Consider the following 17,723-nt stretch of genomic DNA (forward strand, 5'->3'; position numbering starts at 1 on the left):
GGTTCAATCACCACCCAAGGCCAGGAAAGACTGCGTGTCCAAAACTGGGAAAAGCCACTGCCAATCCATATAGAGAAAATTGAGATGGGTGCAACTACCTATATGGCTTCTAATGTGGTGGTTTTTAAAAGCTTTCTGCATCAGCACTGATTGTGAAGGAGTTGCAGGGAAAAATTGAAGCAATGAAGGTGCAGGTTTTTAACTTGGATGGCCACCTGTCGTGGATGCTTCCGTTGAGATTCCTGCATTGTAGGAGGTTGAACTAGATGGTCCCTTCCAACTCTGCAATTCTATGGTCCCCCAAGTCAGTTGATTCAGAATATTGGCTCAGCCTACTGGGTCTTAGTGTCCTCTTGCACAAAATGAGAATAGTTCCCTAAAAACACTTCCTTGAGGCTATGGAGTTTGGGAGAGGACCAACAAAGATGGGGAAATTGTCTTTCAGGGAAACTTGTCAGCTGTTATACTCATCTTCTCACTGCAAGACACCTGTGTTCTAGGGTGGTCAGCTGGCAAAGCAAGAAAGAGGACATGGCTCCTGCAGTTTTGATTGCAGCGCAGAAGAGGAAATGTCAACAAGCATAGCTTGCTACACCTCCTTAGACGGTTCAATACCCCAGTCCGCTGCCTTATATTCATAGAATCATTAAAATTGTAGAGTTGGAAGGGACCACAAGTGCCATCTAGTCCAATCCAAATCTTTTGCCCAACGTGGGGCTCAAACACACAACCCTGAGATTAAGAGCCTCATCCTCTACTGAGGGAGCTGCATTTGTCCATTTAGCTCAGTCCACACTGACTGGCAGCAGCTTCCCAGGATTTCAGACAGGGCTATCTCACAGCCCTACTTGGAAATGCCAACGACTGAACCTGGGAGACTGAGCATGCAACACAGATTTCAGACAGTGTCTCTCCTAGTAGCAGGTGCTAGAAGGTGAACCTGGGACATGCTACATGCAAAGAAGATGCTCTTCCACTGAGCTATTGCCCTTCTCCAGGTGCTAATTCAGTAGGGCGTGGAGCTGGGTCTAGGCACAATGGAAAGGTTGGTGCTTCTCCTGGCAGGCTCAGCTAGAGGAAGAAGGGCTCTCATCTGGAGCTGTGTCTCGGCAGAACAGGGGGCGCCAGACTGCCTGTACCATCTGAAGCCAGTCTTCCCATCTGCATTGCAACCCGTGTCAATCCTGAGAAGGGCTTTTCATACCTGACTCCCCTGACATTCTTCTCTGTGACCTCGACATGGATAACGATGGGGTATATTTCACTTTTAATTAGTTCCCTCGCCACCTGGACCTCCAGCTCCAGCAGGCAGTGTTTGTTCTGCAAGGAAATCCAACAGATTTACTGATTTAAATGGAAAAGAAATAACCCGTCCCTGACAAGTTACATTAAATCAAACCCTACACTGTGAAATATCATTGCTTTTCCAATAGTAATTCCATTAAAAGATGGGATTTACAACCAAACCAGTGAGGAAAAGAGAGAATTGAAGGGCAGGGTCAGTTGATATACAGCACGCTGGGTGTCCGATACGTCTGGGTGGGAGGAGATCTCGACACTCACCTTCAGGGACACTCAGTCTCCCATGCTAGTCAAGGAGAGCATCCCCCCACAGACCTGCAGAGCTCACCAGCTTGCAGATCTGCACTCAAAAGACCCTCTCTTCTCTGGAGAAGGACAAATGGGATGTGTACAGATATTACACAAAATGGCAGTCATGGAGCTTACATAGGAAGTTGTGGAGACAGCTTGGTGGGACTGGTTTGAGGCAGAGGAAGACAATTTGGATTCTCCTTCCCTGGAAACAGGGCCAAAGTGTAGCCATTACATTTCCCACAACTCCAGATGGCAGCTAGTACACTCCCTGCTCTAAGAGGAATTTTAATAGTCTAGCAATTGGGAGTAGCAGTGTAGAAGCTCTCTCCACAAAGAGTTGCCTGGGTAGTGTTACAATAAAAGGGGAATCTAATTTGTCTCCGGTTTTTCCATAAGGCGTATTTAGCATAACCATTCGTCTCGCCCTGCCTCTCAGCCCTGAAATTGCAGTGCTCTAGTCCTCACCTTTCCAATAGCCTCCTTGATGGTGCGCATCTTCCCACAGTTCCTCTGGCTTTCAGAAATCCCATTAGCAATAAGACTATTCTTGGAGGAGGCAGAGGAGAGTCTTTGGTCAGGAAGGGCATCTGTGAATGCAGGGAGCAAAAACCACAAAAGGATGGGTCTTGGAGGAGATGTGCCAATAAGCATGAGTTATCATGGGGGGTGGGGAGGGATGCTTTGAAAGCCTAGGCCAGGGGTAGGCAACCTAAGGCCCATGAGCCAGATGCGGCCCAATCGCCTTCTCAATCTGGCCCACAGACAGTCCAGGAATCAGCGTGTTTTTACATGAGTAGAAAGTGTCATTTTATTTAAAATGCATCTCTGGGTTATTTGTGGGGCATAGGAATTCGTTCATTTTTCCCCCAAAATATAGTCCAGCCCACCACATGGTTTGAGGGACGGTGGACCGGCCCATGGCTGAAAAAAGGCTAAGAGGTGCACCTTCAATCTGAAATTCTCTTTAATCAAAATTACGTCCCAGTGAATTCAGCTACATTTACTTTCAGTTAAGAGTGCAGGGAATGGAAGCCTAAGGCTAACCTGTGAGTCAAACCCATTGAACACACTGGGAGATATTTCTGAATAAACATGCATTGGATCGCACTGTAAATCATGCAAGTTGCAATGCAGAACTTTTCCCCCAAAAATTGCCCTATTTTTTTTTCTTTTGCAAGGGAAGGAAAACAGAAGCAACGTCTTTTGTTTTTATGACCTTAGCGCTGTAGTTCCCAGCAGTTTTGTTAAGGGGATCGACCAATGGGGTTTTTTTCAAGATCCATCTATTGGCCCGGACCTCGATGCAGAAGAACTTCCTGTCCTTTCGTTTTCCACACCACACGGTACAAGAATCATAGCACAAGCTCAAGGTCCCACATTTCACTGCATTAGGAGGCATTAATCTCGTATCAGCAAACCTTCTTTGCAGCAACACTATGGGCCATGAACATGGGTCAGTGGCAGGTTTTCTTCTTTACATCATGGGTGGGGGACCTGTGGCCTTCTAGATGATGTTGGACTCCAACTCCCATCATTCCTGGCCATTGGCTACATTGGCTGGGGTTGATGGGAGTTGGAGTCCAACAATATCAGGAAGGCCATAGGTCTCCCATCTCTGCTTTCCATGAATACAGATCCTCAGAGTTCTGTTTCCTGCACCCAAAGTGTGGAACCTGCATTTGTGGGGCTCACGTAGGGAAGAGCAAAAGGCAGAAAGTCTTGTCAAAAGTCAACCCCCACCCACTTCAAGATGCAGAAGGAAGATCCTTGCTCAAAGCAAGGGTGGAGAACCTGTGGTCCTTCAGGTGTGGTTGGGCTACATCTCCCATCAACCCCAGCCAGTAGGACCAGCAGTTAGAGATGACAGGGAGTTGCAACCACTGCAAAGCCTGGATCACCCCAACTCTGAGCTAGAGGCATGAAAAGGAGACTTTCAATGCTTACTCCTGTAGGAGTAAAGATTATTAAACCAGAGACTCATTTCCTAGCATGGTCTCAAGGTGCAAGTCCAGAGCTAGGATAAAGAAAGTAGACCCACTTGGGGTTTCCACCTTCTCCACTGCCCCTTCATCAATTCACTCAGCCTCTCCTGCTTACCAGACGGGCACGAGCAAAAGTCGTGATGGGAGGAAGGGAGAGCCAGAAGGTTCTTAATGAGACGGGGTGCTAAGCATGCAGGAGAGAGCATGACAGGACGACGGGTCTGAACCATGAGAGGGCAAACTGGGCTGTAGGGCTTTTCAGTTCCATCTGCAAATATAAAGGCAGTGTCAATCAGCAAGAAAAGCGAGGGCAGGCTTGCTGGCTTCAGTGATTCCTTATCTGTCTTTAATATGGTGATGGTTGGAAGCTGCGTGGGCCTTTGAGGTCCCCATTCCCTGACCCCTGCAAGCTCTGCTCAGCCCTCTTCTGGCTGGAGAGGGCCTGCTTATTTATTTTCCAAGCGGAACAAGGAGTCCTGTGACCCACCACGAAGCAGGGATGGGAAACCTGTTGCTCTCCAGGTGTTGCTGGACTGCAGCTCCCATAATTCCTGACCACTGGCCATGCTGGTCGAGGCTGATGGGAATTTGAGTCCAATAGCATCCAGGAGGGCCACAGCTTCCCCATCCCTACCACCCTACCATAAGGTAAAGGGACCCCTGACCATTAGGTCCAGCCGACCATAAAGACTAGTAAATAAGACCAGTGAATAAAGCACAAGCTTTATTCAAGCAACAGCAAGTGCCTATCACCATCACCTATGATTTACTGGAAGGTAGGGAACCTCAGTCCTGGGGGCCACATGCAGCTCTCCATTTGGCCCTCGATGAGACTGTGCCACATACCCCTCCCACAGGCCACACCCTCCTCAAATGCTTTTGCCAGGCTGTGATATAACCTAATCAACAAAGGCAAGAATCACATCCATTGTTCTGCCCGCTTTGGCAGAACTCCTGACCCTCGGAAGGTTGCCCTTGAAGGAATGGGGTCCTTGGGCTGAAAGGGGCCCCCACCCCTGCTCTGTAGTTATCTTGGGGGAAACGAGAGGGAAGGAATGAGATTCCCATGGTTCCCACTTCTTTGGCAGGCACACAATGCCAACATAATCCAACTCTAAGGTTATCATCAGAGTGCCTTCTCCAAGATCAACAAGTGGTTAACAATGGAAGGGCCTTTTCAGTGGTGGCACTGTGGCAATGGAGCGTTCTCCCAAGAGAAAGGCTCACCTGGAACCCTCATCAGTGCCTAGCTAAAAGCTTTTTTTATATATATAATCTATTTAATCCTGGCCCATCTTTATGATTTTCTAGATTGGCTATTATTCTTTATTTTTAAGTACTAGCTATTTTAATGTGGGTTCCTCCCGTTCACTTTATTGAAAGCCACCCTGATTGCATAATTAAAGGGTAGAGTATCCACAAATTAGTGAATGAATGAATAAATACATTCAATGGGGCCAGACAGTCAGAGCATATAATGCCAATCCTGGCCTGGCTGCCAATTAGTTTCTGGGCCCAGCTCAAAGTGCATGTTTTGACCTCTAAAGCCTTAAGCAGCCTTAAGGACCGCAATACCTCAATGACTGCCTCTCCCCATATGAACTAATCCAGACCCTGTGATAATAATCAGAGGCCCTTTGTCATGTGCCTCCTTCACAAGAGGTTCACAGGGGCCTTTTCTGCAGCCCCCACCCCCCATTGTAGAATGCCCTTCCAAGAGGGGCTCGCCTGGCACCTTCATTACATATCTTTAGGCACCAGGTAAAAATGTTTCTTTGCAACCAGGCCTTTGGCTGATTAGCATTCTATGTCTTATAAAAATGTGTTTGAGGGGAGGGGGGCGTTATTGGTTTGCATTTGTTCTCCTTTCTATTTTGGGTTCTTACTTTTTATTTTTATGTTGTGAGCCACCCTGTGATCTTTGGGTGGTGTTTTGCATATTGAATAAATAAAGCAAATCCTCATGAATATGCAAAACACACAGAGAGAGACACTGCCCCTGTACAGAGAGCCCGCACACCACAGTAGGTAGACCATTCGTGGGAGCTACTTATCTGACGTTAACTCAAGAGCAACTCTTTTCTGTTGGGAGCAGAGGTTTGCAAATTCACCTGGGCAAAGCTCTTGCCAAGGGGCCTCCTCACTCTGCCCCCCTTGCTGCTTATGTTTCACCAGGCGAAGCTGGTCCAGGGCCCGTTTCTTCAGCTGGAAAGAACAAAGAGAAAGGGAGGGGAGGGGAGGAGGAGGAAGGAGACAGACAGAACAAAGCATGCATCACTCAGGCGCTTGCAAAATGACAGCTACATGTTTATTATTGGAAGTTAAATAGGCTGTGCCTTGAGATACAACTCCCCGAGTGAGGCAGGGCATAGCAGCAATTAAGAGCCTTCCTCTCTCGCAAGCTCCGGTCCTTCGAGAAAACAGCTCAAGGCATTTCTCTGCATCTCCCATAAGGGAAGGCTGTCCCTAAGAAAACGCTGCACCAGCAGAGACAACGGCTACCACACAGGGAAGTGTAGCACTTTTCGCCTAGGCTGTGTGTCGGAGAGAGAAAGGCAGCAAGAGCCCAGCTACCCACTCACACCCCCGATCCAAGAAACCAGACACTGAGGCCAGGAAGTAGGAGCCGAGGACTGCTCCAAGCTTTGCAGCCTGTGGGCAAGGGAAGAGGCTTAGACCAGGATGGGGTTTTCTCTCTCCATCTTCCCTTCCCCACCGCACCACTGGATTTTGCCATGATGAGCCTCCCGAAGTCAAGAGCTGTGATGATTTCCTAAAATGCAGGACCCTCCTGCCTAAAAATTGGTCTAAAACATCACAATCCTGCATCTTCAGCCACTCGTGGTAGCTTATGACCGCTAGACTTTTCACGGCAATTCCACAGGGTACGACTTGATCACTCCACAGCTGAGATAAAAAGTACTTCCTGCATGTTCAAAAGCACTCCCTCCTTGATGGTACGTCACACGTTGCAGGAAAGAACCTTCTTATTACTATTAGCAAAGATTCATATTCAGCCCTTTATCCCAGGGGCAAATGTTTAGTAGGCTAGCCTGGAGAGAGACTGACTGGCCCGAGGCTGCCCATCATGTTTTGTAGTTGAGTGTGGATTTGAACTCAGGTCTCTGTGGTCCAAGTCCTTCATTCTATCTGCTGCACAACACTGGCTGCACCATATCATTTTGTGTTTTTATACTGTAAAAGTGATCTTCGGTTGAAGGGCAGTTACTGATTGACTGACTGATTTGCAGGTTCCAGGATTGAGTCTAGACAATTCCTCTTGTGCACAGCTTACAAATGTGAGCCTCCTCTCTCAGCAACTTTGGCATTAACAGCCAAGGAGTTATACCAAAATCACCAATGAGAAGCAACCATTCTATCTGCTTTTCCCCCTCTGCTCCCTCTGAATCCCTTTTCCTTTTGGATTGCAACCCTGAGGATAGGGACTCCCTTACTAGTGCAAGCTGTTCTGGAAGGCTTTTGGAGAGGGGGAAGGTCTCCAAGAATGGAATAAAAGAACTTTTATGATTAACAATAAGGACCACCGGTCCTTTCTTCCCAACCCACACATTCCCCCTGTTCTCTCACCTCCAGCTTACCTTAGTCTTGCAGCCTTTTTGCTGGGCTGCCACTTGACTTTTCTCCTGTATCTTCAAGAGTTGATGAGCCCTGAAAGATGACGGCAATTGAAAACCAGTTTGCTGGGAGCACACACACACACACACACACACACACACAGAGAGAGAGAAAGAGAGAGAGAGAGAGAGAGAAGCAGTACCATGGCCAACTGCTCTCAAGAGGCACAGGAATTGATCATTCCAAATGCCCTTTTTAGTGAAGAAGGCATATTGAGATATCTCTCATCCTCACAAACAGCCAGGATGGTGAGCCTCAGCTCCTGTTTTGCTTAGCAAGGCATGGAGACACAGAGGTACACTGTCAGTGCTTCCAAACAGTCAGCGTTTTGCAGGATTCAAGCGCACATCAGAACTTTGGGTTTGTGCAACTAAAGTGGATTAAGGGACTCTTTCGGCCTAGCAGAACAAATCCAGTTTAACAAAAACAAAAGCCAGACTTAATGCAATTTGGAAAGTGATGGGGAATTCAGTGTTCAGAATTCAACACTGGAAAGAGGGAGGCGCAACTGGTTTTTCATTAAGGAAAGTCAATTAATCAAATGGATTTCAAAAAAAATCAAATGTGCATAAATATGCGTACAATTACAACAATAGCTTATGTAAGTGAGGGGAGGCATGGTGATGGAAGTGCATGCTTCAGCAAGGGCCATCTGTGAAGAAAGTGATGTGGGGGGGGTGCCACTTCTAAGATATGCCTGCCACCTTCAGTTTTTGCAAGTATTTAGGGTAAACTCACATTTAACTTTAAAAAAAAAAACTTACCATCCAATCAAACCAGAGATCCTTTTTCCCCCAGTCTATTAAAATGGCCCTAACCAATTAATTTAAATTATTAAAGGTTGCAGCCTGAGCTTTTATATACACATCATTACTTCCAGAGGGGCAGCCGTGTTAAGTCTTTTGCAGCAAGAACCATTTATTATGGCAAATTCCGTTAGCCTTTAAGATGCCACAGGACTGTGTGGTCATTACTTATTTCCACTCTGTTCCAAGTGCTTTAACACAATTCTCTTCTCATTCATCTCTAATGATACTGGAGGTGAGCTCAGCACACAGATCCCAACCAGGGAAGGCCACATGGATATTCCAGAGCTTGGGTTCTCCCGAATCCCAGCTCACATCCACTGATTCACCAGTTCCCTACAGCTCCCAGGCAGCCTCTGCAACAGCAGCATGGCTACATCTCCACCTGGTTGCCCCCCACCAAATTTCTGCCTCTGTTGCCTTACCCAGCACTGCCTGCCACCCACTCAGCCTTCTCTAAAAATCCAATGGAAACACAATAAAAAGCACGGCACCAAATAAAACTCAATTAGCACTCCAAAACCTAAGTCCATCTAAAATTAATCCAATAACACTACATAAATATTACAAGATACCTTTAAAAACCCAGTTTAAACAAGGATGCTTTTGCAGATTCTGCTAAAAACCTGCAGTCTGGACTTGGGCAATTCTCAGGGGGCAGAATGTTCCACAAAGCTCTTGTGCTGTTCTCCAACTGTTAGGATTCCTCAAAGGAGGAGGGCCTTACCAGAATAAATTAAATGGGAGTGGGGAGGCACTCACTAACAACCTCCCCTCCTCCCAGTTGTGGGTTCCCCTATAAACCCTTCTCCTACAGCACCCACATATCATAGTGGTTCTTAGATCTATGGGTTACAACTCACCGTACCTTGTGCTAGTCAAGTGCTGCAACTACAAAAAAATAGAGGGGAGTCTTAAGAAGCTGCCTTATGCCATCTCTTGGTATTAGTTGCTCTCTAGATCTCTGTTATGGTCTCTATTTTGCCCAGCAGCTGTTCTCCAGGTTCTGCTGCCCAAAGAGCACGACTGCATCTAAATATGCTTAAGTTATAGGGAGGGAGTTTTCCACTGAGCATCAGGAGAACTTGAATGGTTATGGGAAGGGTTGTAGTGCAGTGCTTTGAATGAGGAAGGCCCCACATTCAATTCCCATCATCTCTCAGTAGTGCCGGAAATGTCCACTGCTTGAAGCCGTGGAGAGATGCTGCCAGTCAATGTAGACACAGCCAGATGTTCCAGTGGGCCTGACTTCTTATAAGTTCCCTGTGCTCCTAAGAGCAGCTTAGAAGGCAGCCAATGACCAAAGCAGGGTGGAGGAATCCTCCTTCAATGCCGATCTTTATTATTATTATTATTATTATTATTATTATTATTATTTATTTGTACCCCGCCCATCTGGCTGGGTTTCTCCAGCCACTCTGGGCAGCTTCCAACAAAGATTAAAAATACATTAAAATGTAACCCATTAAAAACTTCCCTGAACAGGGCTGCCTTCAGATGTCTTCTAAATGTCATCTGATGGGAGGGCGTTCCACAGGGCGGGCGCCACTACCGAGAAGGCCCTCTGCCTGGTTCCCTGTAGCTTTGCTTCTCACAATAAGGGAACCACCAGAAGGCCCTTGGTTGTGGACCTCAGCGTCCGGGCAGAACAATGGGGGTGGAGACGCTCCTTCAAGTATACTGGGCCAAGGCCGTTGAGGGCTTTAAAGGTCAACACCAACACTTTGAATTGTGCTCAGGAACGTATTGGGACCCAATGTATGTCTTTCAAGATCTTCAGGCAAAAGCTGGGCAGCCATCAAGCATTTGGAATGCTTGAATTCTATGGATTCCCAGACTCAAGCACAGGGTTGAACTAGGTGACCCCTTGACCCTTCTCTCCCTCCCTCCAGTTTTAAAATTCTGTCTCAGGCAAATTTCGGCTGCATCACCTGCTGCTACTGTCCTTTTCCCCATTTTTAACTAGAGATACCAGGCATTGACCTTGGTTGCTTCCAGACAACCCGCTTACTGATCGATCATCCCAATTTGTTCGCAGGGAGATTAGATGACGAGTGGCTGTTTACTGAGCATCCATTCCAATTTGCTTGCTGAGAGGCTAGAGGATGTTGTCTCAAGTGTTACCCCACACTTTCTGTTGCATTTTCCAGTTTCTTTCCTCATTGCAAGAAGTATGATTGGGGCAGGGCAGGGCAGGGCAAGGTGGGAGGGAATGTGGTGGTTGCCTAAGGCCTGCCTTGCCTAAAGGATAACTTACTTAGTAGAGCATGAGATTCTTAATGTCAGGGTCATAGGTTCGAGCCCCATGTTGGAGCAAGGATTCCTACATTGCAAGGGGTTGGGACTAGATGACCCCCGTGGTCCCTTCCAGCTCTACAATTCCATGATTCTCTCATTCGGCTATAACTGCACAGCCTGAATTTGTCAGTTTGACTGAATCCCACCCCAAAAGACTTAAGTTCTTGTGCATTAAATCACACCCAAGGGACAGAGGCCCATTACCTGCTGTAGTTAGGTACCGTGCCACTGTCCAAGTCCTGGAGGGTGAAGGGATCCACGCGGGCACAGTACCACTCCAGCCGCCCCTTGTACAAAGTGTCTGTGACGTGAAGGATCTCCCGGTGCTTCACGCACAAGGCGTAAGGGTCGGCAAGCTCCAGGAGGCTCAGGTTGGCCCGCACGTAAAACGAGTCGCCAGGAACTTTCTTCCCAGCATCCAGTGCTTCTTTGAGAGGCTGGTATCCTGGTAAAGAGAAGAGGATGCAAATGAGAAGGGCCCTGCTGGATCAGGCCAAAGGCCCATCTAGTCCAGCTTCCTGACTCCTGCATTTGCCAACCAGGTAGCTCACAAGCCAGGCATGGAAGCAGCAGATCTCTCTTGTTGTTGCTGCTCCCCCCTCCACCACCAGTACAGCCTCTAGCATGCAGAAGAGACAGCAAATAGCAGTCGAGAAGCCCAAATAAATGCATTAGTTTTTGATCCAAAGCATGTTTTACCATCCTCTTCAGGAAAACAAATGGGGGCTCAAGGAGAAGCTCACAAACATCAATACAGTCCCTGCCTTCAGGCTTACAATCTAAATGACACAGCACAAAAGGAAAAGTGACTGGGAGGGAGGAGGGAAAAGGCAAAATCAGGCGCGGTTTTGTAACAAAGGGCCCCTCCGCACTTGGTTTTTGTTTGGGTTTTGCAGGTAAGGAAGAAGTTGTTGTAAGGAAGCTCTTGTAATGACCAGCTGGAATGAAAAGAGTTCCAAGGAGGAGGAGGAGGAGCCATGAGCTGCTGGTCTCTCGGCAGAGCAGATGGATGGAGTGCCCTGCTTCCTTTCCCTCCAACAGCTGGAGCTCAGTAGAGCGGTTGTCTCCAAGTTATTGTTGATGGAGGAAGGAACCTGATGGAGCTCATCGGGATGATGCATTATGTAAAGTGCACAGAAAAAGTCACACGAGAGAGGGCAATGATAGATAGAAGTCTTCAAATTCTGTGTAGCTGGGGGGAAAGTTCCACATAAAATTAGGAACTCACAGGAGCTCCAAAGAAAAAAGAAAAGAAAAGATGGGAGATCTAGAAGCCTCATGTATCCCTCTCCAACATCAGATAAGCAGGTGTGACTTAGGGGGCCCAATAAGTGGCCCCTCTACTCCTCCTATCCCTCCTGTGAACATGGTGTTCAAAAAAGCATTTGAGAGAGACAGAGAGAGAGAACTTCTGTATCCTGTTACTGATCAGCATGAGAGCAGAACAACACTGCCTTGCTCCAAAAACGGAGCAACAGGAAGAGTCCGTGGCTGGTCCCCTCTCCTTGCTCTTTTGCACGGAATTCTGCAGTTCCAGCATTGTGACAAGGCTACTTGGAGAAGTCCTATAAAGTGAGGTTCTGTATGTAAAAGAAGCACTAGTTTAAAGATGCTGATTATAGAGAGCTGATTATGGAGAGAGGGCTCCATAACGGCCCTGCTACTCAAAGGGAAGAGAGGCATCTGGGCTTCCAACCCAAACTGCCCTCCAGGCACTAACTCCCATGATCTGAATCCAAGCTAGTGGGGAGTCTGGCTTGAGCCGGACAGATTTTGGACAAATTCCATCTAGGTGACTTAAATTAAAATTAGGGGCTCTTATCACCGCAAGGGTAATCCTTAAAGCTGTACAAGCAAATTAGAAAGCCATGGGATACCAGAGACTTGCAGCAGCAATGGGAAATCTGTCCCAGCATGGCAACCTATATGACACCCTAAATGAACGGCGTGGTATACACTTCAAGTATTGCAAAAGAAAAGCATAGAGCTGCAACAGGGGCACTGCACTGAACTGCCACTCTTGGCTAACCGCAAGTCTCGTGTGATCTGATGGCAGGGTTCTAAGTTATCATTCCATAGCCACAGGGACTAGAAACTTGGTTTGTGCTTACTTTCCCTAAATAAATCAAAACGTGAAAAGTGGCGGCACCCTAGGCCAGATATTCAGCTAAAATATTTCTGCTGCAGCATCGCAGCTGCACAACAGACCCACAGCCTTGACTGTCCAGATTAGTTAAGGATAGAACAATCACATATGCAGGATTGGGGGAAAGTGGCTTACCTCTCATATCAGGGAGGAAAAGCAGAGCAGATGGATCATCCCAGTGCAGCAGACTCAGGTAAGCTACTTCCAGGGTGCAGTTCTCCAGAGAGAGCACTTCCCCGTTTAGCTGTGGACCCCTAAGCTGCCGCAGAAACACACACAGAGCAGAGATGCAGGGATCAGTTACAATTAGCTTTGTAAAAAAATAATAATAATCTGGACTTTAAAAAAAGAAAAAGAACTGTGCTGCTACCTCTCCATCCATCCCCTCTGCAACCTTTAAAACAAAACAAGCAAGCAAGCAAGCTGTAGGCTGTTAATGCACGCTTGATAGCAGGTTTCCCGGGGACAGGAGATCTGAAAAAACAGGCTGCTGTTGGATTCTTTGATCTTTCTTCAAAGAAGGGGTGCAGGGAATTGGGAGATCCTAAACTGAAGAAGAACTTTCCAGAGCTACTGAAACAGGCTCCAGGCTGCTCTGTTCAGAGGTGGACTTGTGGCCTATGCACATTCACCCCAGTGCCCATGTAAATGCTGGGGAATGGGACAACTTCTGGGGAGAATCAGGAACAAAGGAAGCTCATTCTTGCAGCCTAGACGAATATCAGCCACTAGGGTAGCACATGGACAGACATTAAGAGCAGCTATAGAACAAAGGGGGGAAACCCTAGGTCCAACTTGGCCCTTGAGATTCTCCCCAGTCACACCCTCCTTGAGCATTTTTGCCTGGCTGGAATATGTCTGTTAACTCTGCTAATGCCTCTTGCTTGCCTGGATGTGAAACTAGCCTGTCAAACAAAAGTAAAATCGGCATATATTGCTCCGCCTGCTTTGCCTCTGGCCCCTCCCACCACGAGCACATGGCCCATGGAAGGTTGCACAGATGGAAATGCAACCTGTGTGCTGGAAAAGGCTCCCCAGCATCGCTAGGGCAGGCGATGGGAGTCGGGCATTTAAGTGGGCACAGGTGTGCAAATCAGATTCAGAAACTAAAAAGGACGCCCAATCTTTTCGTAGTTGGTGTAGCCTGGTGGGTAAAAGACTTAAGAGCTGGGACTCAGGATATCCTAGGTTTGAATCTTGCCTCTACCATGAACTTGATAGGCAAGGCTCTCTTTCAGATTTCTATCTGCAAAATGGGAACAGCAGCAGTACTTGGCACATCCTACCCAGCTGTTGCAAGAAGGACAAAGAGGTAATGTATATGAAGTATTTTGGGAACACGGAATGCTGCCTTGTACCTAGTCACACCGTCACTCCACCTGGCTCAGTATTCCCTACACTAAGGATGTCGCTGGACTACAATTCCCACAATCCCTGACCATCAGACTCTGCTGGCTAGGGCTGATGGGAGCTGGAGTCCATCGACACCTGGAGCACCATGCCACAGGCTCCCTACCTAGCCGGCTTGCACAAAGTGCCAGTGGTTCTCCAGGGTTTCAGACAGGAATATTTCCCAGTCCTGTCTGAAGATACTAGGGATTGAACCTAGAACTTTTTCCCATGGAAAGCATGTGCTCTGTCACCAAGTTACATCCCTCCCTAACCACCTTGACTGCTTGCAAAGGTTAAATTACATGTGAAGTATAATTAGTATAGTCTTGGAATGGACCAAGCCCACATCCACATATCAGCGCCATCCTCCATGGGGGGGGGGGGGGATTTATGCAAATAAACCACTTACGACCTGATGCCAGGTTTACTTATGCATGGATGTAAATGACATCTCCATTGCAGGACTTATGCAAAAGTATGAGGGGACCCGTGCAAAAGTAACTAGGCATCAGCTGAATGTCTGAAGTAAGACATTTGCAATAAAGAATTCAGCCACTAGGTGTCATTCTGCATTGTATATCTGACTAACCAAGAGACAAACAAGGGGAGTCACCTTTTGGTTTATTACTGCAGCCCCCCCCCCACCCATTCCACTTCCTTATAACTCTTCCCACTCCGACATTATCTGCAATTCCATACATTCATTCATACCTCTAGGAGTCGGCATCCCTCTCTGAGCCCCACGCGCTCCGCTTCTGAGCCTGGCCTCACCCACTGGACATAAATCCCAGTTGTGTTTCCTCCAAGGATGGTGATGTCCCCAGCCAGTCTGCTGCTCTGGGGTGCTGGGACATCTGTGGGCCCCGTGTGAGGCAGATGCACCACAACAGACCTGAATGGGGAAGGAAGACAGCATGGATTTAGACTCTGGTACCTCTCATTCTCTGTTTCAATGAGCAGGATATGCGGCCGGGATGGACCTGTGGCCCTCTAGATGTTGCTTGGACTACGAATCCCATAATCTCTTTCTTACTGGCCATTCATTGGAATTGGGAGTCCAACAACTTTTGGAAGAACCACAGCTTCTGGTTGAGAACAGGATGCTCGACTAGAGGGACCTTGGTTAGAACTTGGAGAGCTGCTGCCAGTCAGAGCAGGCACTGATGGAGTAGATGGGTCAACAAGTCTATAAAAGGCAGCTTTACGTGTTCCAATCTTCACAACCAGGTGAAGCGGTGGAAGCAGCAGCAATGGTTGCAGGACCCAGTAGCAGGGAGGGGAGCTGAGTCCTGGAAACGGATGCCATTCAACTGCGGGCACAGACCTCACAGAGTTACCCAGAGTGGCTGCCCCACTTATGATGCCTGCATTCATAGGGCTGCCTCTCCAAACCATCAGGGGAAGGAGTGTTTGTTTGAGAAAGGGAAACAGACCTCCTGGAGAAGTCCTGCTTGACCGAGGTTCTAGACAAGCAGATTTCTGACTTTGCCCTGGTGTAGGCACTGCTGGAAGAGGAACGGGATCTGGCAGATGAGGGAGTGTTGATGGCGCTTCCTGAGAGAGACAGCCAGAACAACAACAAGTTACCATGGGCAACATGCAAGGATTCATAAGTACCTTTCATCTGAAAGGCATTGAAGTCATTGGGCTGGGGAAACCCCAAGCTCCAGAGCCGCATTTAAATGATCCAACTACAGGGGCAGCTGGCCATGTAGGTTAGGATTCACACAACCCCGCCCTCAACAAAGTTATTAGGTCACTTAACACCAGCTCGGTTGCGCAATGGACAGCTGCGGAGAAAAGCAAATCCCAGACAGCTAGAGTAAGGGCAGTGAAAGCTCAGGACAGGGGCTGCATGCCTCCCTCTCTGACCCTCAGGACTCTTCCTAGGCCACACCTCCTTTGCAAGCCACACCCCCTCGGTGGCCCTGTTGCACACCCTCCTTTCGCCTGGCTGGAATGTGTCCCCAAACTGTGGTTATGTATCCAAGCTTGCCTGAATGGAGAGCTGCGTGGGGGGGGGGGAACCCTCTGGCTTTTGTGTGTTGTGAATGTTAACCTACATTCAGTGCTCTGCCTCCGGTCCTGTGCCTCTTCCTTCATGCACCTCTTGGGTTGAAAAGAGGTCCCCCCACAAACACACACCTGAGCTAGAATAATCTCAGAAGAGACCCCTCAGTACATTTGGAGAACAGTGTATCAAGCAGAGTGGCAGGCAGGCAAAAGGATGGTCAGCTGTACTCCACCAATACCTAGACTGGATTCTTCCAAATGCCCATAAAAGGAGGCAGCAGGACAAATCCAGGAGTGGATTCCCCAAGTATGTTGGAGTGGACTCTGGGCAAATCTCCCCACTTTCCAAAGCCTCTGACTGCACAAGCCAGACACTTTTTGCACACGGGCCAACTGCCCCAAGGAGTGGCGTTGGTAGAAAACTCCACAATCTAGCCAAGGCCTGAGATATACAGTGGGACAGGCGTTGGGAGATTTACAGCCTGTCACCAAGAACCGATAACAGCCTGAAGCTGAAGCATTTATCTCTTCCGGTTCCCACTCCTCTGAAACTGAATCAAATTCACTGTCAGACAAAAACCCGCTGTAAATTAAACACACCAGACCGGAATAGCCTCAGAACGATGTGCTGCCAAGACCCTGGAGGTGGATCCCAAGAGCTGGCAGGGGAAGTGTGGGGCAAGGGTGCCCCCTCGTGGGCACATGGGAAGCAGCTGATTTGGCAGGGGGGAGCCCGCAGCTCTCAAGAAGAGAGGCTCTGTAACGCAGGGGGTGGGGGCAGGAGAAGGATTGGCAATACCTGTTAAGTCTTCCAAGCTGCCAAAGGACCCACAGGACCAACTAAAAGTACAAAGGAAACACAGAAGGGATTAATTCAAAAGCATACAAACATCAAAACCATCCCTCCACCTTTCTCCAGTGTTCTCTTGATGTCTTTTGTTGCATTTGGATCCTTCCCTGTCTCCAAACAGCTCAGGGTGGTTTGCATGAGGTTCCTGAACAGTCAGCCGTCCCAAATACTAGCTGAGGACAAAACAGGCTTAGCTACATTAGGTGGGACTGCTTGCAGCACAATCAAGCCACTTCCAGGGCTTATCATTGCAGAGATGCTCATAGATGCAGCCCTAGAGCCAGCTTTTGCATCCCTTCTCAAACGACAGCTGCTCATCCATCCTCCTGCACACAGACATCATCTGGTCCTACCCAAAAAGATACCCCACTTTCTCCGGAGAGGGCATATTGAATTCACCCCACCTTTCCTCCCTTGCATTTATCCCTGTGATCTACTATAACTGGTGCACCTGTATCTCCCTAGCTTAGGTCCTCCACATTTGCTGCCTGCCACCCCCTTGCATCCTACAGCATGCACAGACCACGAGGTCTCAGGTCCTGCCCACGGAGTCCCTTTTTCTTTCTACCTGCCCGTCGGCTCCTGTCCCATGTAGACATGGGGAGGGGAAAGTTTGAAAGGGAATCTTCTCCTGCTGAAAGAAGGCTGGCTGCATTTGGAGTCAGATCCAGCCCTTTTCAAGCTGCACTCAACTCAAAATGGGGTTTGTTTCCCCCCCCCCTTCACTGCCTCCTTGCTCTCCATGACAGCCCCACCTTTAAAAAAAGCTTTATGTCCAGGAAACAGGACAGTGGGAGAGCAGAAAAGGGATCCATGATGGGAAACTATGAAAAGAGCATCATCACATCCAATGAAAGGCCCTATATGGCTACTCTCCTGCCCTCCTACACAGATTCTACCTCCCTCCTCCCTCCCCCCCCCCACCTTATGAAGCTGGAGACTTGGAGAAGGGGAAGAACTGGGATTTTAAAGCATTCAAGTTCAATGCTTTAAAAAAATCCCTT

General features: G+C 48.1%; 1 protein-coding gene across 2 annotated transcripts in view; it reads right to left on the reverse strand.

The window, feature by feature from the left end:
- The window catches only part of CARD10 (caspase recruitment domain family member 10), a 42,770-nt gene that overhangs the window by 1,091 nt on the left and 23,956 nt on the right, over positions 1 to 17,723 (reverse strand). For both annotated transcript variants that reach the window (XM_081879457.1, XM_081879456.1), the window contains exons 12-21: positions 16,669 to 16,709; positions 15,290 to 15,410; positions 14,568 to 14,748; positions 12,600 to 12,723; positions 10,523 to 10,763; positions 7,178 to 7,247; positions 5,690 to 5,783; positions 3,694 to 3,846; positions 2,062 to 2,183; positions 1,205 to 1,320 (exon numbers count right to left, since the gene is read on the reverse strand). In XM_081879457.1, the coding sequence (XP_081735583.1) occupies positions 1,205 to 1,320; positions 2,062 to 2,183; positions 3,694 to 3,846; positions 5,690 to 5,783; positions 7,178 to 7,247; positions 10,523 to 10,763; positions 12,600 to 12,723; positions 14,568 to 14,748; positions 15,290 to 15,410; positions 16,669 to 16,709 (1,263 nt within the window). The remainder of the gene's footprint in view (positions 1 to 1,204; positions 1,321 to 2,061; positions 2,184 to 3,693; positions 3,847 to 5,689; positions 5,784 to 7,177; positions 7,248 to 10,522; positions 10,764 to 12,599; positions 12,724 to 14,567; positions 14,749 to 15,289; positions 15,411 to 16,668; positions 16,710 to 17,723) is intronic.

The sequence above is a fragment of the Podarcis erhardii genome (genome assembly GCF_964252035.2).
Source record: "Podarcis erhardii genome assembly, chromosome: 10".
NCBI classification, from domain to species: domain Eukaryota; kingdom Metazoa; phylum Chordata; class Lepidosauria; order Squamata; family Lacertidae; genus Podarcis; species Podarcis erhardii.